Raw genomic sequence first — 26,794 nt, 5'->3', positions numbered from 1 at the left:
TTACACAACAGGTTTACAGGTGGTCAGATCTGAGTTATTCCTGGTTTCCATGAAGCAAGGAACAATTGCAAAACTAATACCGTTCGTGTATACATACAAGTGTTGAAGTGGTTTGGAGCAGTGTACACAAATGAATACATGTTTGCTATAAATAGCCAATCAGATCTACACTACATAATATTAGTTTGACTTACCAGTGGCTAATATGTTGCACAAAAATAGTAAATATTGACTTTACAAATGTGTATATACACACATACATACAAATATATACACATATATACACACATATATAGACATATACATGTATGTATATATATATATATATATATGTTTATCTATGGATATATTGTATGTGTAGGTTTTATATGTATTTGATTTTATATATGATTCAATTAGTAAGCAGGAACTAGCCAAGAGGTAGAATATTGTATGTGAACAAGGCCTGTTTGGCTGAAGGGAAATAATATATGCTAAACTGGAGAAAGTAGGTTAGGGACTAGTTGTGAAGGGTTATGAATGCCCAGCTGAGGAGTTTGTGTTTGATCCTAGAGAACAGAGAACTGTGGAGGTTTATTGAGCAGGAGAGTAACATGGTCAGACTTGGGCTTCAGGAATAATATCACCTTGGCAAATTGTGGATTGTGAATTACATAGTGACAAGATTTGAATCAGGCGAGCCAGTGTGAGGTTATTGCGATCATCCAGGTAAGAGTTGAAGAAGGCTTGAATTATGGTCTTAGCTATGTGGCTGAATAAGAAAGGATAGACACAAGAGATATTATAGAAATAAGTGAATTTATTAATCCCTTAATCTCTCTCTCTCACACACACACCCTTTATTTTTTTTTACAAATGTAGTTATAGCTTTGAATATATGTACAATATGTTTGCATTTTACAGACAGAAGTTCTCTCACTAGTATAGTATAAATAATTTTCCCATTAAATTTGTTAGCTCAGAAGGCTTTTCCTTATTAATGACTGCCTCTATATTTTGTCATCTTGTCAGATTTCTTCTAAAAGGCCTCTCTGATTCATAATCTAATTTATTAAGTCCACTTATGGTCATATTTCTTAATATTTTAAAACCTTTTAATGTGCTACTTTGGGTTCTTTATTGACTCAATTGCAAATTTCCTCCTGATGCATTTTTCCTCCTATGCCTGAGTTAATGAAACAGTACATTCCTGCTGAATTTACTTTCATATGCTATTCTAATATTTTAATGTTTTCTTCATAATTCCAATTTCCTGATGCAGCATGAAAAAGACGAGTACAGGGAAGATCTATTTCCAGTATTTCAGCCATGATGGCAGTAACAGAATTAAGCAGACTAACTAAAAGATGAGTTGTCAGTGGCCCTATTGAATTATAATGCCTTTCCTTATCACCCTGTGTAACCTTGAAGCTCTTCCCTAGGGTTTTTCTATATTGGCTATTTTTGCATGCATCCACAGATAAGGTATTCTGGTAGAATCCATTACAATATCTCAGATTTGCATAGCTCTTTATGGTTTACAAAATGCTTGGTAGACATTATCTTATTTGATCCACAGAACCACTCATGAGGTAGGTAATATAAATTATCATCTCCACTATATATTTGAAGATCTGCACCTCAGAAATGTAACTTGCTATAGACATAGCTTCTGCAAGTTTCAGCTTAGCTAAGACTCAACCCTTGGGATTTTGGCTCATCTCCATTAAAGAAATTATATGTACACACACACACACACACACACACACACACACACATACATATGTAAAATTTATGGGTATAAAATGAGGGAATTTAACCTAATGACTTCAGAGGTCCCTTCCCACTCCAGCTCTGATCCCAGTTACACAAATAAGTAAATACAAAATAATTTAGAGAGAGTATTAACCTGGAGGAGTATGGGGCTGGTCATGGAAGGCTTTGGGAAACAGGAAACTTAATTAGGAGTTTATTGTAGTAATCCAGGTTAAATTTAATGAAAGCATAAACTAGGTACTGGCCTTGTGAGTACAGAGAAGAGGAATGATGTGAGAGATATTAGAGAGGTCAGATTTGATTACAAATATGTGTTATCTAATATTAACAGATTAACAAGTATTTACTAAGCACATTTGGGTTGCACTTACGAGTTCTCTCCACTACACCACTGTATCTCCATTGAAGCTATGTTGCAGATATACTCATTTCTGCATTTTGTTGTAGAATCATTGAACATAGAATTTAAAAAGACCTCAGAGGGTCATCTAGTCCAGTCCTCAGGTGAAACACAAATCCCTTCTACATCTTATCAGGTTTACCAGTTGGGATGATCTTCTCTTTGTCCTATTTTGCTGTAACTTCCCTCAAAGTTATAGAATTATACATCTGCTTTGGAGAATGAATGATTTTTCTTTTAAAAAAAAGTTGATTTCTCATCTACATAGTGAATACCAGTTCAGTGATTCTTGTTTCCTCATTCCTATTTATAACATAATCATAATAATTATTATTATGAACAGAATAAATCGCATAAGCATCATTGGCAGGCTGAATGTGTTTCATCAGGTGGACTTGGGAAGTTTCATATATAAAAATCTTTTTCCTCTCTAATTCCTGTTTTATATGGGAATCCAGGAGGCAATGCGATATAGCAGGAAGAATACTGGCCAGGAGTCAGGATTGTTTGTTCTTTATATTTGCATCCTTGGTATTCCTAGCACAAATGACTGGCACATAGTAGGTGCTTAATACATACTGATTAATTCTATTTCTGATTCTGTCACTAACGGATAATAGATAAGTCACAGTATCTTTCTAGGCTTCTAACTTCTAATTTGTAAACGGGTCTTGGAGTAGTTGAAACTTTTCTAATTCTATGAGGTCCCCTGGTAGAAGCAGAGAGAGAGACAGATAGACAGACATTCAGACAGGTGTCAGTGACTTTATGCTGGACTGTCACTATTTGCTGAGGCTGGACCAAACTCCTGAGTTCCTAGCCATTCTATCACCACTCCTACTGAAGCTATCACTGCTATTATCACTGCAGCAAATAAATATATGGTTTCTTGGCAATTTTTATTATTTCTATTCCATCCCACCTGAATGCTACACTTACGAGATTCTCTAGCTCTCCTTTATCAGGGGATAGCTATAATGTATTTCCATTTTGTTATGCCTCTACAGACTGTGGTAGTATAAACTATTCAAATATTGACTGGAATATATGATCTTCCTATTTCTTTTTTAATTTAACTGTTGTAAAGCTTTTAGGAACACAGTTTTTAATACATTTGGGAAAAAAAAATCAACTCACCAGATTTTTTGGCTTTATTATCTTTATTGACTGTGGCTTTTCTTCAATTCAATTAATAACTGCCCTCTTTACTTTGTCTGTGAGAATGAGGCAACGTGAGGCTCTTGTCCATTTTCCACATTTAGATAGAATGTACTCTAAGTGACAACAATATAATTTATATGGCAACTAACAAGAAAAACCCAGTGATAATGAAAAGAAACATAAGAATGTTAGTTATGATAATTATAATTGGGAAGTGACCAACACATATTTTAAAAAAAATTATCATAGCATAAATAAGAGAGATGGTAGTTTTTGACCATATTGTATTGCTTATCTTATAGAACTGACGCTTTTATTGGTGTGGGTGGATACTATTTCCACTGTTTTCAACCAGATTCAACAAATATTTGCAAGGCATTTTGCTAAATGCCAAAGGTAAAACAAAAAATTCAAAGTGATCTCTTTCTAGGCCTCCATTTCTTTTGGGATAAAATGAGGGAATATACCCTGATTAGAGGTCTCTTCCCTCTTGAACTCTAATTCCAATCACACCAAAAAGTAAATATTTTTCAAAATAATTTAAAAAGAGACAGCACTAACATGGAGGAGGGTAGGGGTAGACAGAAAAGGCTTTAGGAAACAGGAGGACTGATTAGGAGCCTATTACAATAATCCAGGTTAAAGCTTATGAGGCCTGAACTAGGGTAGTGGTCTTGTGAGTGGAGAGAAGGGGAACACTATGAGAGGTACTAGAGAGGTAAAATTTGATTACAAATATTTGTTATCTAAGTATTATCTAGTTAACAAGTCAACAAGCATTAAGACTATACAGGTCACCTGATTTCTTACAGTATTGTTTAATAGCACAGGGGTAGAAAAGAATAAGACAGAAACTGGGGGGGGGGGGGCAAGTTACCCAGGGCTGAGGATTGAGAAAACATGAATGGTGCTAAGAGAAATTAATATTAGACTATCACATTAATAACTAATTGTTAATTTGTGATCCACCCTTTTCTTATTATTTCTGTTAAGGCCCAACTCCTGAAAAAGTTAGCCTATGAAGGGCATGGCTGACTGATGAGATTCTCCTAGCCCTCAAGGCACACGTTCCTTAGTTTGCCGGGCAGGACCCTACCCAACTGGGAGACCTAATTTCTGTTTAGAGTATAAACAGAATCCAGTCTGGGCAAACCTTTGCCTTTGTCCTTGATTCCCTCCATTAGAGAGTAGGCCAACTCAGCTCATGAAAGAAAAGTCCATTTGGAAAAATCCAGATGGAAATGGCTTCCCTTGCCCAGATACCTTGAGGCTGCTGAGACTCACTGTCAAGCTACATTCTTAGCAGGAGCTGAAGACTTTTATCCCACCCCCCTCACTAAATGTCCAGCAATCAGGGTTGATTTTCACTTGTCATGGAAGTTCCTTTCAAAAAGGATTTAAGGCATTTCAGGGTCTCCTTTGACATTTTTGGTTACAGAGAGAAACCAATGACCATCAATTTATTGATGGCTAGCCTAATTAATACATTGATTATTAATTGCCCAGAAAGAGGGGAAAGAAATTTGAGGAAGTAAAATGTGTACCTAATTGGTCAAATAAAGAATGTATCAGAAATGTGAAAATAAGAAAGTGAGACCAGAGAAAAGATTGAATGGAGTGTCATGAAGTTTTGATGAGGACAAAGAATAGGTTTAGAAGGAATGATGCAGAATAAAGGGAGACTATAATTAGGGAATGGTGAATTTCAGAAGAGCTGAAAGCTCACACAGATCTCAAGATACTGAAAGTGGCAGAGTTATGCATGATGGCCAGATCTAAGCTATTACCACTCCATGGATGACTGAAGATATAGGTCATGTCATAGGAGTTGAGATTGATGAACTTGGAGGCCAGGGTATTCAAGAAGACATCAACAAGTATACAAAAGTCCTCAAGTATGAGCGTAACTGTAGCGGTGGTATAAAGGGAGTCTATGTACCAGATGCAAAACTCTTTGAGAAGGGGGAAAGTGACGTGGAGCCTGAAAGGTTACCACAACATAAATATGGACATGATGATAAAGAGGAATGCAGTGACCTTTCATAGTAGGTCTGAAAATAGTAGTGAGGATCACAAATGCCAGCTGTTAGTATGAGAGAACATGGGATGCTGACCAGGGATGCTGTCTCTCCTGGAGAATACTCCAGGAACACAACACGATGAAGAATGTGACATGAAGAGATTTAGAATGAAAGGGAGTTTGTTAATAATAGAGGAAAGTTTCTATTGTGCATAGTAGAAGAAAAGAATGCTAATTATAGACACTGTACAATGTAAGGGTTGATCTGGATTGGTTGGGGATAGTGGTGAGAGACTTAGAAGGGAGAAAAGTCTTTTCAGCTCAGATGCCAACTCGCAGCCATAGAAATTAGGAGAGTAGGGGTTAAGATGTTGGTAGTGATAGGACAAGGAAGAATGAGTTGATCAGGGATCCCACTTTACAGGTCCTGTAATTACTGAGCATGGTGTCAGTGCAGGGGCATGGTCCATAGCTGTTTTATTTCAAATACTGGTGATCTGGGAACGGGGGTGGCACAAAACTTGGGTCTAGAATCTAGGCCAATAAATATCTGGTGATTAGATCTTGTGGGCAGGACCAAATCCATGTGTATCACTAGCCCCATCACTTCCTTCCAAGATGGTAGAGAATGAGACGTATCCAGAAGATACCCCTCATGTGGACCATGTATCACAGCTCTGAGGTCAGGAGGTTCTGGGTCATTTGGGGATAGCTCTAAGTACCAAGCTAAGTAGATTTTCTATTATCTCTAGCTCTTGGAGACTGAATATCTCTGGTGGTTTTGAATCCTTAGTTGCATGAGCCTACTAATGCCTTTTCCCTCTAGTTTCAGGGCCTTCGATGCAGATTGCCACTCTTCCCACAGCTTAGTAGATACATGGGTTCATCAGTTTCTGTAGCTAATGATCCTGTGATGAGTCTTTCCAAGTTTAGCAGACTCGTCCTCAGGCGACTGACATGCAGTCTATTATAGCCCATAATCAAATCCTTTACACTTTTATAGGACTTATCAGAGCTTATGTTCCTATGGCACACACTTTGATCCAGGGTCATGGCCAGGGTTACCTCCATGCTACAAAAGCATTAGACTGAATCCTAGGGGAAAATATTATTTATTATAGTAATTGAATCATGTGCATCTTTTCTCCCAAACATGGACATGTTTAAATTCCTACATAAAAGGTTAAATCCTAAAGAACTGGGCAACTTCTTTCTATGTGTGCATTCTTGAGGAGGGCATCTTTTTCAAATTGCTTCATCTGGGTTCTTCCTGTTGTCGAAGATCCAGCTACTATCTGGTATCAATGTTCAACATGTAGCTAGGACAGACAAGACACACGGTACAAAACATTACTCCTCTCCTCCCTCCCCCAACCTATCCCTTCTCTAAACTTCCATATTTCTTTTGAAGTTACCACCATCATACTAATTCTTTTAGGGTTTTTTTTTCAACCACCAAGTCATCCACAACTTTTCAAATAAATTTGTAAAGTATTTTGAAAACCTTAAAGTACCATATACATTTGTACAAATGTGTAAATATTAGCTTTTATTTTCTCTTTCTGAGAGGCAGTGTTACATTGAGAATAGAGTTGGCACCAGATCCAAGAAAATCTGGGTTCAAGTCTCATTTTTGAAACATAATAACTATGTAATCAAAGTAATTTTGTAAGACTGAAATGCAGAGAAAGTATCAACCTCCACTCTTAAAGGGAATTTCCACACCCAGTGGTTGCCTGTATCAGTCTCTCCTTTTCTTTCTTCATATAGTACCCTAGATCCAATCAGCTACAAAGTCCTACCAGTTAGGCTGTGATGTCCTTGAGAGATCTCTAATTTGCCATTCTTCACTGTTCCTGGAACATGATAGGTGTTCAATAAATGCTTATTGACTTGACTTGCCTTCTCCACTTACCCAACATCTCTCACCTTGGTTCCTTTTTAATCCACTCACACAGTGTCTACATTAGTTCAGTCCCTCATCACTTCTTACTTAGATTATTGGAATAGTTTCTTAATGGGTCTTCTTGCCTCCAGGCTCTTCCCTCTTTACTATATCCTTCGGCACTGTCCATCACCCCCCACTTAATATTTTTTTGGAGGGGGGAAGGGAGGGCAAGGTCACACAGCTAGTAAGTGTGTCAGGTGTCTGAGGACAGATTTGAACTCAGGTCCTCCTGACTCCAGGGCCAATGCTCTACTCACTGCACCACCTAGCTGCTCCTTTAATACTTTCTTCTCTCTAAATTTTCATGACACTGATTTCTCCCTGGCTCTCCTATCTTTCTGACCATTCCTCAGTCTCCTTTGCTAGATCTTCATGTAGATCACACTTGCTAATCATGGACAATGATTTGTCCTGGGCCCTTTTCTTTTCTCCCACAATATACCGTTTCCCTTGGTGATCTCATCAGTTCCCATGGATTCAATTATAGTTTCTACACTGATGATTATCAAACCTACTTATCTAACCCAAACCTCTTTGCTGAACTTTGTTCTCAAATTTCTAACTACCTATTAGACATCTCAAACTGGATTCCCATAGACATCTTAAACTCAACATATCTAAAACTGAACTTATGTTTCTACTAGATCCTCCCTTTTTCTAAACTTCCTGTTACTGTTGAGGGTACCACCAGCTTCCCACTCATCCATGCTCTCAACCTAGATGTCATCTTCAACTCCTCCTTCTCTCTCACCTCCCAGATCCAGTCTACTAGCCTGCTGGTATTACCTTTGTCGCATTTCTCATATAGATTCCCTTCTCTCCTTTCACACTGCCACTACTTTGGTTCTGGGCCTCATTACCTTATGCCTGGTCTACTGTCTTAGTTTGCCACAAGTCTCTAGCCACTGCAGGTTCATCTTCTACTCAGCTGTCAGACTGTTCTTTCTAGTGCACAGGTCAGATTACTATTATTTAAAAACATCAGGTGGTGCTGTGGATAGAATGCTGGACCTGGAATCAACCAAGTTAAAATCTGGCCTTGGACACTCACTATGTGACTCTTAACCAGTCACCCCATTTACCTCAGTTTCCTCATCTATAAAATGAGCTAGAGAAGGGAATGGCAAGCCATGCCAGTATCTCTGCCAAGAAAACTGCCAAAAAAGGTCATGAAGAGTTGGACATGACTGAAAAGACCAAACGATGACAACAAAACCCATTAATTTGAAAAGGAGGTCCATAGGCATCATTAGACTACCAAAGGAATCCATGTCACATGCTGTAGTGGAAAGTAAATCCCTTGAGGGCAGAGTTAGATCCCTGCACCAAGTCACTGTGCAAAGTGCTAAAATACAAAGGCAAAAAAAAAAAAAAGATTGTAATCTAATAGTTGGGGAATTGTGATTTAGAAAAGTCTAAAAAGTTTTTTTTAAAGGTTTTTCAGAATGTTAATATGGATCATCTGGATGACTCAGCAGGCTGCTCCAAAACCTGATGTCCCAATGTCCACATTAATGACAACAGCTTCTTAGACTCAGCAACTTCTCATAAGACCTCTGCCCTTACCTTAGAGGTTTTCTTCCTTCTAAAACTTCCCTATCTCTAATCTCCAGCAAAGGCCACCAAACCTCCTAACATTGTTCCCTGAGCCTGAGTGGTTCAGAGATAATCTGTACCTGTTCACTGACTACCCTTTCCCCTTCTTTTCTTACTGCCACTGCCACAGTGTTTTAATGTCCATTTCTAGCAGCCTTTCTTACCCTTTTTGCCACACACTTTAGACTATAAGGTTGTACATTTTAGGTCTTATTTACAAGAGAATGAATAGCATAAAGATATATCAAAAATAAGGTTGCAGAGAATTGAATGTGTACCTAAAATAAAAATATTTCTTATAGTGGGATTGATACCCTAAATTATTAAATTGTTTTCTAGCTAAAGTTATCTGTGCCTAGGTTGGCCACATGATTTTTAGCCTTGAGTCTATGTAACAGCATACATGGCAGATCTCATTCTGTTTTGCCCAAGAGTAGCGTATTTTGCACTAGACTATCTGCTAGAAGATTTGGGATTCCTCCTAATGGGAGTTCTGGACCAAATTAATTAGTAACATTTGACCAATTAATAAGCCTCCTTGTTGGTTCCAGACTTTTGTTTCTATACCCCGATGCCTGCTTAGTTGCTGCCTACATATCTCCAATGGGTATGGGAAAATAGCTTCAAAAATATATTATTACATTTGTACCTAATTACTCCCAGCCTTGCAAAATAAGACAAAACAAAAAACTTAACGTTTAGTTGATTTACCAGATTCACAAAGGAAACTTCACTCTGCAGAACCATGTAAGTAATGTGCAGTAGATATCTTTTGAAACTTTTAACCATACAGAGAAACTGGAATTATATAGAACAGTTTTGTACGGAATCCTGAGAGAGTAACCCCCTACATTTTTAAAAAAAATTGTCTTTAAGGTTTATGACTTGAGGTATAGATTAATTAGCACAATCAAACAAATAACAAAGTGATCCCAGGTTTATGTGTCACAAATAATGAAAGTGGGTTAATAGAAATCTTGAAAATATTTATTCTGAAATAGTTCTGCTTAAAATTTGAAGTCCAGCAAGTGTTTAAATATTATGACTTAAAAAGTGAGAGATGTTTACAGTTTCTGGAAAAATTAAATACATGGAAGAAGGTGATCTGTAATAATAAGAACAGCTTCCAGCTAATGGCATGTTGTCAGTCTTAATTATATACATTAAATGTTCAAGACAGGATTCTGTATTTGAAAAGTACATTGATGACTCTAGATTATTGGTGCCCACATAATTTTTCAGCTATACAATTGTGTTTTTCTCCTTTGAACTTAAAACAGGAGTGAATTAAACAGTAGACTTTTTACAGTTCATAAAACTGGCTATTTGTGAAATGTTTTCAGGACATTTCCATTTTGTTAATTTTCTTAATTTTATTGAAGCCTTGGATGAACACTTCTCAGTGTTAAGAGTCTGTACAGCTGAATATACTGTGGGCTTCATTCGTTAAAAAGCTATGTGTTTGGATTTCATGTCTATTTTTTGTGCAGAAGTTTAACAGCAGGTGGTATTTTTGATTCAAAAAGGACTATCATATTGACACAGTGGTGAAATTTAGAAAACCATAAAATTTTAACACAGTTCAAAACAGTCAATGCGAAACACTGTTCTTTGAAACTTTTCAGTTCATTAACTTGTTTACAGATTCTCTGATTTGGTAGAGCGCTCAGAAGTCATCTAGTTCTTTTTAGGTACCCGAACAGGAACCTCACCTTCCTCAGCCTCGAATCCATAGCCAGTTGTCATCTAGGATCCACTTGAAGACATCCATTAATGGAGAATTCACTACTTTGTGAGGCAGTGGCCCATTCCAATTTTGAATAATGCTATTAGGATTTCTTCCTATTATGTCAAATCTACCTTTTTCCAGCTTCCACTCACTACATCTACTTCTGTCCTCTGGGACCAAACAGAAAATTATAATCTTGTTTGCACATGAAACCCTTCTATGCTTGAAGACATCTATTGTTTTCTCTTTAAGTTTTTTGAGGCTAAATATCCCCAGGTCCTTCAATCCTCATAGGATGGTATTTCCAGTTCTTCAGCATTCTGGTTACCCTCCTCTTCATACGATTCAGTTTACAGATATCCTTCTTAAAATGCAGTGTCTAGAATTAAACACAGCAAACCAGATGTGGTCTGACCAGGCCAGAGTACAGTTTGCTTATTATGGTCCTTGTTTGGCATAATTGTTTCTGCTTCAATCAATGCAGCCTAACTCACAGGGTTGGCTTTTTTGATACCATATCATACTACTAACTCATATTTAACTTTCAGTTCATTATGATCTCTGAATCTTTTCCACAAAACTCTTGTAGAAAGAGGTATAGCTTCTAGACTCAAGCTTGTACAGTTGTCTTTTCTGGAACCTAAGTATAGGACTTTATATCCATTGATTTCATGATTAATTCATTAGATTTTGATAATCATTTAATATCAGTTTAGTAACTCCAATAAGGGCCAGAGCCTGAACTAATCAACCAGAGGAAAAGTTTGGACCTAACAAGTTGTTTGTTCTCTGAGTAAACTCAGTGAATAACTCTTCTTATGTCAACAAGCCCAAATAGGGCTGACTTAAAAATATTCTTTCCTCTGTTCATGGTCATTAAGTATGAGACCCTTAACCTGAAACACTATCTTGAATAATGGGACCTTTTTCTTATCTTAATATTTTATAGACATATTCTGTGTTATGGCATGTTAATGGTAAACTAAACACAGAGATCCTGGGTTGTAATTTCAATTGACACTTTGTGAACTCTCTTATCTTATTATATTTATAACCTATCCAATTAAGAAATTCCTTTCTTATACTGTGATTAAACATACATGGAGATCATACATTTTGAGTGACACAGACATGCTGAGTTGGGGCTGTCCTGAAATGGATTTAAGCCTTCTCATTCTTTTGTTCAGTCAGTCAGATTTTGTTTGGCTCCATACATGTATGTATGCTGCTAGCTTTAAGGGAATAAACAATATGAATTTACATATCACCTAGTTTGTTTGCCTCCTTTAACCAAACTTTCAGGTTGACAATATTTACTAACATGTTTATGGTAAAACATGTAGAAAAAAAATAAAATTTGTGGCAGTAGTAAAGCAAAATTAATTTAGTCAAACTATCTGGGGTATGAATTGTATTTGTTCAAATTGGGCTAGAATTTTTTTTGCAGGGGAGGGGGAGCATAATGGCAAAGTGGAGAGAATACAGTGAACATTGTGCTAATATCACTGGTAAATCCCAGCTATATTTGTCACCACATAAAGCCTTTTTTTTTAACATTAGAAGCTTATATTAACAAAAACAAAATAAACCCCAGATTCTTCACGTGCATGTTCAGGAAATTATCAGCAATTGTAGCACAGGTTGTCTTAGTTTACATACCAATAGGCTAATACTATTAAAATATAGGTTCTCGGGGGATTTGTATCTCAGATTTTCTATGTTTGAGATACAACTGAAAATAAAAGACACCACTGTAAGTATTTTAATGATGTCATCTGCATCTGTTCTTCTCATAGACATTTCCTAGATGGCTTCATTGTAGATGAAATGGCTATCAGGGCATAGATCAGGTGGTTTTCAATAATTTCATTTGAAATTAATGGATATATTTGTAAATAAAGAAATTTCGCTAATTTCATACAAACATATACATATGTAAGTATATATTCATATGCATAGAAGTGCCGTGTGACCCTGGGCAAGGCAAGTCAATTAAGCCTTAAGTGCTTTAGGCAACTCTCTAAGCCTATATAGGGCAGAGGTGATGACTTGCATTGGTAGAGACTGTTTACTGATCTAAGAGTTCCCTTATAAGTGAAATCACACATCTGGTATCTATTCCTCTATCTGAGTGGAAAGAAAGCTGGCTTTGAAGCCAGGAAGACCTGTTTTCAAGTTCTGCCTCTGACATGTTCTACCTGTATTACTGGGAGTAGGTCACTTAATCTCTCAGTATTCTCATGCAGCTCACTAAAATGTGAAATTTCAGATGATTTGCTAATCTGCATTGTTGGTAGTAGCATCCATATTGGCAAGACACTCTCCTGGACCTGCCCAAGAATAATAGGTTCTTTCACTCAATCTCTCTCCGTCTCTCTCTCTGTCTCTCTCTGTTTCTCTCTGTCCCTCTGTCTCTCCCCTTTCCTCTCTCCCTCCCTCTCTTTTTTTGGGGTGTGTGTATGAATGTATACTGAATTATATATGATATAATTATTATATGCTGATTATCATAAAATTATAATATACTGAATTATATATTATGTAACAAATTATCTATCCTATAACTAATACACAGTGAATTGTATAATATATAATGTACATATCACATTATATATTATATATACATAATTTCTATACCAGGACTTATCTCTCTCCCATTCTCCACTCAAGACTAAATTTTCTATCTAGACTGCCTGTGGAAAATACCTCTCCTTTTCTCTTTCTATACATGCATATATAATAATAATAATATCTAGCTTGTATATGGAGAGAGATATAAAGAGTCTGTTCTGAGAGGGGGCGGCGTTCTTTTTTGTGGAGAACTTCAGCCATGGAAATTTGTCCATCAATGTGGTGGGTATATGTTTATGCATGTATAGCTCGTTAGCTATTATTTATCTTTCTACTATCTGTTCATCCATCATCTATCTATATCTCTACTACTTCACTTGTAATCTACAGGAACTTGGTTATCTATGCCAATTTTAGGAAACAGGTGTTATAGATTATTGCCAATTGAGAAAAGAGTTTTATTTATATATGTGTGTGTGTATTGATAGATCAGATCATAAAGTTGCAAAGCCTTCTTGTTCTCCTTCCCGCCCTGCTGCCAACACATGACCTTAGAAAAGCCATTTTCCTTCTGTGAGCTTGTTTTTTCATAGGTAAAAAAATGATGATTTATGTAGTTCCTTCTGGCTCTGATATTTTGTAACTCCATGATATTAGTAAAAGTAACACACACCATTTATTAGAGGTATACAGGTTGCATCTGACAAATCACCCAGCTGCTTCCCCTCCTAACACACACATCATTTCAATTTATCCAAACTGAACTAAGGCCAGATTAATTTTATCCATGCTCTTATTTAAATGAATCATGGCAGAAGTAATGACATTGGAATTTGAGTTCAGTTATCATTAGACTTGTACTATGTCTGCATGATGCTAAAACTTTAACAATTAATTAAAAAGTGAAAACCTTATTTTAATAGCTGTTTGGTCTACATGTCAACTCTCAGATTTGACGGATTAGTGAATTTACCAGTTGTTTTAATGTTGCATGAAAAGTGATCATGACTTGTAGAGATTAGGGATTCTCAGGTGGTTCAGAGCTCAGTGTGAAATCTTGGCTTAAGGAACTTCTTGGGATACTTGGAAACATTAGGAGAATGTGGTCCATCTACACAGTATTGAGTCTGTACAAAATGTTCATATTGGTGCAGTCTTAAGCCTTTTTTTAAAGCTTTATATAAAAGAGCACCAGTGCCTTGGACATAGTAAGTACTTGATAAATGCTTTTCAAATTGATGATGATAAAATAGCAAACTATCACTCTTCCCAGGATCTCTGAGAAATAAAGGTGTAAACTCTGATGAAAATTTTAAAAATTCAGCACTGAAAGCTCTTGTGCTCATGAGTAAGTCAAATTTCAAAACTTGCAAATTTTCATCCGATTATGGCATTCTTGTTGGATATGGATCAAAAAGGCAATTAATCATTCAAAGAAATTGTTTAAATTTTTCAAATCTTTTCATTTTGATCAAAATGAAAGAAATTCATTGAATTTAACTTCAGATATTATTCAAAAGGCACTTATCTGTAGAGCCATTTGGAATTTAAGATTTTTTATTCAAAACTAGAGCTTTTAGAAGGTTTTTTTTTTTGAGATCTGAAGAACTCTTCAAGAAATCAGAATCTGGTTTTTTTTTCTCTGAAGTCTAGAAATCCTACACCTCAGCCTTGATCAAGAGTTTGTCTAAGTCGGTTTGTGGAGGCAGGTAGCTTCAAATCCAAATAAGAACCAATCTAACCTTCTAGTTTCTGAATGTGTTTGATAAGTGTAATATATTTGGAGAAATGAATAAATTTCACTGTTGAATAAGCAACTATAGCTTTTAAAAAATTATTGAGCAATATGGGTATATACTGCCTATGTTTGCATGTGTATTTATTTTATATAGAAATATTCAATCTAATATCAAGAATTAACCATCAAAAAATAACAGAAGCTTCAGCTGTAGAAACGTGAACAATACTATTGTACATTAAGGCAAGTTTTCTCAAACTTTAATCCAAGCCCTACTTTCGATTCTGATTTACATGTAGCTCCTGGGTATCTATAAAGAGAGCTCTGCAGTTTAAGGATATTCAAGGGGAAAAAAAGAGAGAAGAAAATCTGTACCTAAACTCTAGAGGAAGGGAAGGTTCTTCTATGGTTTGATCAGATCTATTCCACTTTATCTCCTGGAATTAGTCCCTGCAGGAGTCTGGTGTGAGCATAAATTAGGTTTAAATTTTAACACCTTCTGACCAAATCAGCTTTAATCCTACTTGAAAATTCGCCAGGAGAGTTTCTATTCCAGCAAATACATGCTCTTGAAAAAATGATGTAAGGTTATGAAAACTCGTTCCCATCTGATCCTCTTTATCCTTATGCCATGATCTCCTTTGCAATCATATTCCAAATCTTATAGAATCGCCGAGCTGGAAAAGACTTTAGAGGTCATCTATTCCCAAACCTCCGTATGGTGAGCATGGGTCTACATAGATATGTTGGTCACCCATTTGTTTCAGGGGAATGTAAACTCCACAAAGGCAGGGGCTATTTGTTTTTTCTTTGTGTCTCTGCACTTATCATAGTGCCTTTAACATAGGAGGCACTTAATAAATTTTTCTTGCTTCGGAATGAATTGGTACATTGGCTCTTTCCTCCTTAGGGAGTATTATGGAAGTGAATTAGAACTGGTACTTGTATTCAACTGTAAGTTATAGCATGTACCTGTTTTACATCTGTTTTTATTGAGTTTACCATAATTGGCTAAGGGAACAGTTGAACAGCTTTGTACTGCTTATTGATGGACAAGATTAATATGTATTATAAGTTATATTAGTTTCTAAGTATTTCGGAAGTATGCTCTAATTCTCCTTATTTTTAATATCTGCAACAAAACATGTTAGGCCATATTTTGCATTCAACTAAACTATAAACCATGTGAGGAAGGACTATTATTTTTCTTTTATTCAATAAAATTTTCTCATTTTTATATTCATATGTGTGATTTAATTTAAGTATTAAAAGAATGTAAAGTCCTTGGAGGCAAGGACAGTTTAATTTTTGTTTTATATAGCTGCACCTAGCATGGGGCCTAGCATATAGTAGGTGCTTAATAAATGTTTGTGGCATTTAATTAAAGACTGTTGATTTCCTCCCTGTGGTTCTGCATGTTTTACCATTATAAAAGAGTAAAAAAAAAATTCTAGCCCTCCCCATCTGTCTCCGTCCCCCCCCATTATCTTGGTTGACACTTTTAGGTTAATAGAAAATCTGGTTATGCTTGAAAATAAAATGTATTCTCAAGATTAAGACAAGTCCCTTTAAGAGCTTTGAGACTGTAAAGCTTTATCAGATGCCCTGAACTTGAATAGCATTTTGTAATTTCTGTATCTCAATCTCTCAAAAGATAGGGAAAGAAAAATGTTAAAAGCAGCAAAGTATTTTAAGAGGGAAATGTTTCATGTATGTGACTGAAAATTGCTCTTTAGAAGATAAACATTAGAAATATGAATGTTAAAACAAAGAATGTGATTGCTTATATTAGAATAGGTTTGCAACCAAGTAATTCAAAATCCTGCTAACTTGTTATTTTCTGGTTCCCAAATCACCACATGTGTTCTTGTGTTATCTGTAGCAAAGGTGCCCATTTGATCAAATCAGAACAGAAATAGGTATGCAGATGCACAGTAGGGACAGTTGACAATACTGCTTTTTAATCTGTATCTATAGAAAACATTTAATATAAGCTCTCTAATGGGATTATAGAAATACATTAATATTTAATAGGGTACTTTAGTGTACTCACTGTGAAAATAGCACATTTATTTAGACAGGAATTTTATGTCAAAAGTTTTTTTTTCCTTTTAAATATCTTCATTCCTTTGATCTGCAGTAATTATGTTACTATGAAAACCAAAATACCAGTGTTTTTCCATTATTTCTCATCAAAAATCTTCTCATTTTTATTCATATTTCCCAGGCTCATCTGAAGTGAATTTTTTTTTTGTAAAAAAACAAAACAAAACAAAACATTAGAGTACTTGGATTTGTAGATTTTCTACATTTGCTTGCATTCATGTCTAGTACACATTGCTTGCCGTTCAATTCTCCAAGTGCCTTCTTCGTAAGTACAGTGACATATAGTGCACTCATCTGTCTTTACTTCTCTTCCAGCAGGGATGACAGTGGTTTCTGCAAAACAGTTTGGGCCTGAAATACAGCAAAGCAATTATAGGTTATAGCCATGCAGTACATGAATTTATAAGTAATATCTACTATTCCTTCTGGAGGATTCAGTAGAGAACATAAACCCTAAACTGTTTCACTGTAGGCAGAGGGAGTCTGTACACCATGGAAACATGGGGAAAGTTTTTTTAACAATAATTCCAGAGTCACAGAAAGTTATAATTATAATGGATTTTTTGCCAGTTATCTAGTGAAAACCCTTCATTTTTCAGATGAGGAAAATGAAGACCAGTGTTGAAATGACTTGTCCAAACCAAGTGGCCAAAGTGGGACTTAAACCCATTAAAAGGTCTTTAGAGGTCTTCATTCTGAAACTGTATGACCTCTTATTGGAATAATGGACCAGATACAGGCCCTAAAATGAAGATGGGGATACGTAATAGTTGCTGGTAGATAATTTCCTTACAAGAGGCAAAACTGACCTTGACATATGCTAGCCATAATAACAAATTATTATTACTACAACTAATTAATAGAATGTAATTAATTATAATCATTAAAGTATGTCAATTAGCATGAACTAATCATGCTAATCAGCATATGATTAAAATCTCCAATCTGACTGAACTGGAGGATATTTATGGGGGAACCATGAAAAAAATAAGTTGGATAGGTATGGTGGGGCCAAATTTTCTACATTTGCTTGTATTCATGTCTAGTACACATTGCTTGCTGTTCAGTTCTCCAAGTGCCTTCTTCATTAGTACAGTGACACGTAGCACAGATATGTCTGGATATGAGGTAACAGGAAGTTGGGAAATGACACAATGGGCATGCTGTTTAAAGAAACTTATCTGGCAGCAATATGGAAGATGGATTGGGGATGGGAGGTAGAGTTGAAGGCAAAGAAATCTAAAGCTAAGAGGCTTTCACAGTGTGGTAAGTATGAATAGACAATAGATCTAGTCTATCATGAAGAGCAGAGAGTAAATTGAAGAGTGATCTTGAAGGAAGAACTTGGGGATGGATTATTTAGGAGATGGAATGAAGGAAAAAAGGTGATTATATGATGTCTGGGCTAGGAGATTAGTAGAATGATGCTAACGCTGAAAGGAGTGGGATGGCTAGGAGATGAAAGGTAGATGCCAAGATAAATATTGGACAAAATGGCTTTGCCCTTCATAGAGATATCCTATAGATAGTTGAAAGTATAGGGCTAGAATACAGGACAGACCTGGAAGTTCAAATGTGGGCCTAATACACATAAACATAAAATTTGATGGTGTGCAGTGGATAAGTTCTGAGAACTAAGACTAGAGAGGGAAGAGTGGAAGGCTAAATTTCAGGAGTCTACATCGTACAGTACTTCCAAATAGCAAAACCAGGGACACTGTTTGTCTTATGTTGTTTTGATCCCCTTTTTAAAACGTGTAATAAAGTATTCTACTTTTTTGGACTACTTCGAATTATGCAAAATGTTCATTAAAAAAAAATCAAGCCTAAGAATTGTAGAGACAATATGATACAATAGGAAGAATACCTGGCTGTGAAGTTAGTGTAGGGATTATTTCCTTCTGTGTATTTGGATCCCAAGCATTGACCAGTACTTGGCTTATCTTAGGTGCTTCCTAATTTTTTTTTATTGATTTATCAGTTTGTAACAACAGTGCTACTTGCAGCTACTGTGGCTGTGTAAGGCCAATAACACAAGCACACAAGGTGGACTACTAGCACAGGTTCTTTGATCTGCTTTTCTAAGGAAAGCAACTAAGGGGTTAACAATCTTACTTTAGTTAAACATAGGTATATCATTCACTTAGTTCAGGGGAAAAAGTCAGCATCCTGCACTTCAGAGAAAACATAAACAGAAATTATAAGCAGAAATTATATAAATAGAGCAAAATAACACAAATCAACAGACAGGCTTCTAGCTATCTGACCAAGACATTACATACATAGTCACCACAGAGAAAAGCACCAACATCTCAGTTTTTCAAAGCCAGGGGGCTCCAACAGCTACCCAGAGTTTCATCTGGTCAAATCATGCTATGCTTTTCCAGTGAGTGAGCCCTCAAACAACATGCTAACCTCAGAGTACATATATACTTCTTCAGGGTCAGAGAACTTCACACCTCTGGAGAACTTCATACTTCTTGTGACCTAATTAGCAAAAGGGTTTGGGCCTTCCTACAAACAAAGGCAATACTCACTCAAAGGCACTTGATTGCCTTAGTGCTGGGAAGCACTCCAGAAGAAAAAACAGTAAAAAGTCCTGGTTTGCTTGCCATCACACAGATCTTGATTTAAAACCTGCTTCCAATATTTACTATCTGTAGTAATCTACATTCTGGTTTGCTTGCCATCACACAGATCTTGATTTAAAACCTGCTTCCAATATTTACTATCTGTAGTAATCTACTATCTGTTTAATGCAGTCATTTATGTTCCTAGGTCTCTATTTCCTCATCTGTAAAATGAGGAGGTTGATCTCAATGATCTCTGAGGTCCCTCCCAGATCTAGATTATTGATCCTTTAATCCTAATTTGCTATTTTAAACTTGTCTCAGATAAACCTTTCTGTTCAGCTTTCATTTATGAATTAAAACACATTAATATATTATTTTAAGAGTTGGCTCATGGAAGAGGAGTCAAAAAAAATCAAAGAAGTTAGAATCAAAGAGAAAGGAAAGCTCAACCTGAATTAATAGTCTAGCATAGAAGGGGCAATATCTTTTGCTTCAGTCAGATAGGTCTTATCATTGGCTTCTGTACATGTCATGGTTCATCTTGCCTTTGAACCTTGGCTCCTTTTGTTTTGTGCCACTAGAAGTAAAGCTAAGTAACTCCTCTACTTCCAGATAAAACTTTAAAGAAGGAAAATCTGTTGTGTCTGCCGCAAAGATGATGCCACTCTTCTCAGTATGATTTCTTCAATAAGACTTAAAAATTGTATATCATATATTCTTATAATGAGAGAGGTAGATAGAGGCATAGCATTTCATTTTATATAACCAAAGCACTGATACCTCAACCAGTGATTTCCCTATTGGCAACTGTAATAACAAATTCATTTTTATTATGCTTCCACTTGCCCCAAGTGTCTCCATGTAGAATTACTAAATAATTTGTTGGACTGTAGTTTTCTATGTCAAAGAGTCTAAATGTATAGAGAAAACTAGAGTAAATACATACACACACACACACACACACACACACACACACACACACATATGTATGTATGTATATTTTTGAGTTTAAATCATTATTTATTTATTTAATATTTTTAGTTTTCATCATTAATTTTCACAAGAGTTTGAATTACGAATTTTCTTCCCATTTCTAACCTCCCTGAACTCCAAGATGGCATATATTCTGATTGCCCTGTTCCCCAGTCAGCCCTCCCTTCTGTCACCCCACTCCCCCTATCCCCTTTTCCCTTACTTTCTTGTAGGTCAAGATAGAGTTCTATGTCCCATTGCTTATATATCTTATTTCCTAGTTGCATGCAAAAACTTTTTTTTTGAACATATTCTTTTAAAACTTTGAGTTCCAAATTCTCTCCCCTTTTCGCTCCCCACCCATCTTCCCTAAGAAGGCAAGCAATTCAACATAGGCTACGTGTGTGTCATTGTGCAAAACCCTTCCACAATACTCATGTTGTGAAAGACTAACTATATTTTGCTCCTTCCTATCCTGTAATTGTGAGGTTTGATAGCATAAAGGTTACACTAAATTGGGTTTACCATAAACCCAAATATACTAGCCAGAGATCAAATTCAATAATATATGTGAAAAATCTTTGTCAACTTTAATATACTAAGGAAACACAAAGTAGTATGATGTCACATCATGAATTCAAGGATCAAAGTGTTCATCTTTGCAGTCACTGATGGCAGATAGTCTTTGGGAATTGGTATATCTAAAACATTCACTGCCTGATGACAAAACATAATGAACTTTTCTAACTAATAAATCATTGTAAGGTCAAGTGAGATAACATATGTAAAGTGTTTTGGCAATTTTAAAGAGCTATATAAATACTAGCTATAATAATAATAATTAATATTAAATCATGACACTACAATAATAATAGTTGTTATAATTAAGCACAATTACAGAACTATATAAAATTATTTCCAACATTACTGATGCTAATCATATTGTACTAATTGTAATTATATTGTAATGTAAATATAATCATTAATGCTTAATAATTGTCATTATGTGGATGCATTAGCATCAGTTCAGATGACTTAGTTTATTGGAGCAGATGGGAAGGCGGTTCAAGGCAGGACCTACATTTTAATGAAGGAGGAAGGATTCTATGTGATTCTTGGCAATATATTTGAGGATGGACAGGAAAAAACCAGGACATTTATTTCCAGAGGGAGCAAGAAGGAGGGTATGAGGACTGGAAAGCAAAGCATAGAAGAGTAGTTGGAAGGAACCAGGTATATTTTGTCTGGAGAAGGGAATGCTTCCTTAAACAATAGGATTGTATGTATCAGACATACAATTCCTCATTAGGCCTTTATGCTCAAAAACTTTTCAACTTCCTAGGATGTGCTACAGATCGGTTTCCACTGGCATAAATTTGAAAACCCTGAGTCACCTCTATGTCATGATGAGGCATTGGTACAGGGCTTATTATTATTATTACTTTTGAATTATTATTTTAATCCTATGCCTGCTGGGAAGTAGGGGCAGTGATGGTTAATAGGGAAGGAGAAAGTCTGTGACTACTCTCAGTGGCAGCAGATGGTGTTAATCCATCTTTTGGCCTACTGTGGGTGGGCTGGAACAGGAGAGGGGAAGATATCTAGCTCTCTACCATGCTGGCCAGTGGAGGTAGATGGTCCCTTCCATTTCTGGCATTAGATTTGTTTGCATAGGAAGTATAGAAGGGAAGGGAGAACAAGGGAAGGTAATAAGCATTTATTAAGTTCCTTCTGTGTGCCAAGCACTGTGCTAAGTACTTTACAAAATTGTCTCATTTGATCCTCACAACAACCCTGGGAGGTGAATTCTATTAAATATAACCTATTACAAATGCAAAAGATAAGATTTCTGTTTTCACATATCTATTAAGGGAATGCAAAAAAAATGATGTTTCAATCCTTAATGTCTGTTAAATAGATGTAAATTATTTTTATTATGTTGTTCTAAATTATCAAGTATTCAAAGAACACAATTATCATGAATTCAAAAAGAAAAACTTTTATCCCTATAGTATTGAATGTTTTCATTTCATTGTAGAGAATAATTTGTATTAGTAAACTTAGGCAAAAAGCAAAATGTATATTTATTCAAGGGGGAAAAGCACCATTGAGTTGCAATATGATAAACTTGAAAAAGCAGCAACAGCAGACATTAGTCCTACTTGTTCATGTAGCCGTTGGTTCTAGAAAGTCCTATTTAGAGTACTTGCAGGTTTCCATTTTTTGGGGGGGGGGATTTTTTTAAATTTTTTAAAATTTATTTAACATATTTAGTTTTCAGCATTGATTTTCACAATAGTTTGAATTACAAATTTTCTCCCCATTTCTACCCTCCCACCCACTCCAAGATGGAGTATATTCTGGTTGCCCTGTTGCCCAGTCAGCGCTCCCCTCTGTAACCCCACTCCCCTCCCATCCCCTTTTCCCTTCCTTTCTTGTAGGGCAAGATAAATTTCTACACCCCATTGTCTGTGTATCTTATTTTCTAGTTGCATGCAAAAACATTTTTGTTATTTTTGAACATCTGTTTTTAAAACTTTGAGTTTCAAATTCTCTCCCCTCTTCCCTTCCCACCCACCCTCCCTAAGAAGTCAAGCAATTCAACATAGGCCACATGTGTATCATTATGTATAACCCTTCCACAATACTCATGTTGTGAAAGACTAACTATATTTTGCTCCTTCCCAACCCATCCCCCTTTATTGAATTTTCTCCCTTGACCCTGTCCCCTTTCAAAAGTGTTTGTTTTTGACTACCTCCACCCCCATCAGCCCTCCCCTCCGTCATCCCCCCATTTATTTTTATCTTCTTCCCTCTTACTTCCTGTGGGGTAAGATTCCCAATTGGGTATGTATGGTATTCCCTCCTTAGGCCAAATCTGATGAGAGCAATGTTCACTCATTTCCCCCCTCATCCGCCCTCTCCCCTCCTCCCACAGAACTGCTTGCTCTTGCCTCCTTTATGCGAGATAATCCACCCCATTCTATCTCTCCTTATCTCCCTCTCTCAGTATGTTCCTCTCTCATCCCTTAATTTGATTTTATTTCTTTTAGATATCTTCCCTTCATCTTCAACTCACCCTGTGTCCTCTCTCTCTCTCTCTCTCTCTCTCTCTCTCTCTCTCTCCATATATATATATATACACACACATAGATATATACATACATACACATTCAGCCATATATATATATACATAAACATATATGTATGCATATTCCCTTCAGCTACACTAATACTGAGGTCTCATGAATCATACACATCATCTTTCCATGTAGGAATGTCAACAAAACAGTTCAATTTCAGTAAGTCCCTTGGGATTTCTCTTTCTTGTTTACCTTTTCATGCTTCTCTTGATTCTTGTGTTTGAAAGTCAAATTTTCTATTCAGTTCTGGTCTTTTCACTGAGAAAGCTTGAAAGTCCTCTATTTTATTGAAAGTCCATATTTTGCCTTGGAGCATGATACTCAATTTTGCTGGGTAGGTGATTCTTGGTTTTAATCCTAGCTCCATTGACCTCCAGAATATCGTATTCCAAGCCCTTTGATCTCTTAATGTAGAGGCTGCCAGATCTTGGGTTATTCTGATTGGGTTTCCACAATACTCAAATTGTTTCTTTCTGGCTGCTTGCAGTATTTTCTCTTTGATCTTGGAGCTCTGGAATTTGGCGACAATATTCCTGGGAGATTTCTTTTTGGGATCTATTTGAGGAGGCGATCGATGGATTCTTTCAATTTCTATTTTGCCCTGTGGCTCTAGAATATCAAGGCAGTTCTCCTTGATAATTTCTTGAAAGATGATATCTAGGCTCTTTTTTTGATCATGGCTTTCAGGTAGTCCAATAATTTTTAAATTATCTCTCCTGGATCTATTTTCCAGGTCTGTGGTTTTTCCAATGAGATATTTGACATTGTCTTCCATTTTTTCATTCCTTTGGTTCTGTTTTATAATATCTTGATTTCTCATAAAATCACTAGCTTCCACTTGCTCCAATCTAATTTTTAAAGTAGTATTTTCTTCAGTGGTCTTTTGGACCTCCTTTTCCATTTGGCTAATTCTGCCTTTCAAGGCATTCTTCTCCTCATTGGCTTTTTGGAGCTCTTTTGCCATTTGAGTTAGTCTGTTTTTTAAGGTGTTGTTTTCTTCAGTGTATTTTTCAGTATTTTTTTGGGTCTCCTTTAGCAAGTCATTGACTTGTTTTTCATGGTTTTCTCACATCCTTCTCATTTCTCTTCCCAATTTTCCCTCTACTTCTCTAACTTGCTTTTCCAAATCCTTTTTGAGCTCTTCAGTGGCCTGGGACCAGTTCATGTTTTTCTTGGAGGTTTCTGCTGTAGGCTCTTTGACTTTATTAATTTCTTCTGTCTGTATGTTTTGGTCTTCTTTGTCAGCAAAGAAAGAATACAAAGTCTGAGACTGAATCTCAGTGCGTTTTCGCTGCCTGGCCATATTCCCAGCCAACTAACTTGACCTTTGAGTTTTTCAGTGGGGTATGACTGCTTGTAGACTAGAGAGTTCTATGTTCCACGTTTGGGGGGGAGGTGCCAGCTCTGTCACACCAGCACTGCTCCTTCCCCAAGAACCCCCAACCTGGACTGGGCTTAGATCTTTGGCAGGCTGTGCACCCCTGCTCTGATCCGCCAATTAATTCCTCCCACCAGGTGGGCCTGGAGCTGGAAGCAGCAACAGCCGTAGCTGCCCCACCTCCGCTGCCCCCGGGGCTGGAAGCCGAACCACGAACTCCTTCCACTCCCACAGCTTTTCCCACTAACCTTCTCTGCAGTCTTTGGTGTTTGTGGGTTGAGAAGTCTCGTAACTGCTGAAGCTCACTGATTCAGGGTGCTAGGGTATGCTCTGTCCGGTTGCTGGTCTTGGTCCACGCCGCTCAGGCTGGGCTCTGCTCCACTCCATTCCCAGCTCCCAGCTCCCAGCTCCGTGTGGGATAGACCTCACCCAGAGACCATCCAGGCTGTCCTGGGCTGGCGCCCTGCTTCCCTCTGCTGTTCTGTGGGTTCTGCCGTTCTAGAATTGGTTCAGAGCCATTTTTTATAGGTTTTTGGAGGGAGTCGGTACAGAGCTCACGCTATTCCCTGCTTACCAGCCGCCATCTTGGCTCTGCCCCCCAGGTTTCCATTTTTTAAAAATAGGAATACCAATAACCCCTACCTTAAAGAGCTGTGATCAAGTGAGGTAACACCTGTAAAATGTTCTGCAAACTTTAAAAAGCTATATAAATTTAATTAAAATAAATAATAATTATTATCATTTAGATGAATTAGTACACATTCAGATGGTTTAGTTTATCAAAATAAATGGGAATGAGATTAAAGGTAGGACCTACACATTTATTAAAGAGGGAAGATTCTATTAGGTTCTAGGCAGTATATTTCAGGATGGACATTGATAAGATGGGTCACTTCTGGATCAAAGCAAGTAGAAGGGTGAGAGAGGTCTAGAAATCAGAGGTTAGGAAAATAATTTGAAGGAAGCAAATGTATTTAGCTTGGAGAAGGGAATTCTTAGACAATAGGATTGTTGTCTTCCAGGATTGGTTATCAATTATAAGTTGGTTGTCTAGTTGTAGAGGATAGTGTAGCAGGATTTTCTGCCCAAGAACTGACTGTCTGGGAACTAGGGGAAATTTATAGTCCTTTATGGCAATGGGGTTCTATGATTCTGTCATTCTGTCCTCAGTAGTCTCGAATATTCAGCATCAAAGTAAAACCAGAAATTAACAAAAGTGGTATCAACAAGAACAGTGACTACTCTAGTAATGAAGATAATACTTATTGTAGAAAAGCACTGCTCTGAAACCTCACTGTGGTATGGAGACGACCTTGGCTTTGATGCTATGCCAGTGGAATACAAGTTCTGACTAACCTTATCAAGTTCCAAAGGCTTCAGGTATGGATCTGGCAAGGGACTTTTGTTCAAAGGCTAGCCCAGATAGGTTCAGGGAGGCTCATCATAAAGTTGGCCACCAGGTAATGGACTTTCTTGGTTATAGCAAGCTTTGCCTAAGATTTGGAGGTCTTGGAGACTGTACTGCCTAAGAATCAGTATGGTATAAGTGGAAAGAATGTTGAATTTGGAACCAAGACAGTTCTGGGTTTGAATTTTAGCTGTGTGATCCTGGATGAGTTCCAACTTCTCTGGCCTTGATGTGCTCATCTGCCAAATGGTAATATTGACACTGCTTCCCAGTGTTGTGAGCAATGTGCTTTGTAA

At 36.8% G+C, this 26,794-nt stretch overlaps 1 protein-coding gene across 1 annotated transcript in view; it reads right to left on the bottom strand.

Annotated features, from left to right (window-relative positions):
- Nucleotides 1-17,175: 17,175 nt before the first annotated feature.
- Nucleotides 17,176-26,794, bottom strand: part of VWC2 (von Willebrand factor C domain containing 2) — a 198,638-nt gene continuing 189,019 nt past the window's right edge. Inside the window, exon 3 of the mRNA XM_036739168.1 lies at nt 17,176-17,375. Within this exon, the coding sequence (XP_036595063.1) occupies nt 17,224-17,375 (152 nt within the window). The 3' untranslated portion in view covers nt 17,176-17,223. The remainder of the gene's footprint in view (nt 17,376-26,794) is intronic.

This window comes from Trichosurus vulpecula, chromosome 9, assembly GCF_011100635.1.
Source record: "Trichosurus vulpecula isolate mTriVul1 chromosome 9, mTriVul1.pri, whole genome shotgun sequence".
NCBI lineage: Eukaryota > Metazoa > Chordata > Mammalia > Diprotodontia > Phalangeridae > Trichosurus > Trichosurus vulpecula.
The sequence above is the reverse complement of the archived record's forward strand: the minus strand, read 5'-3'. Positions and strand labels throughout refer to the sequence as shown.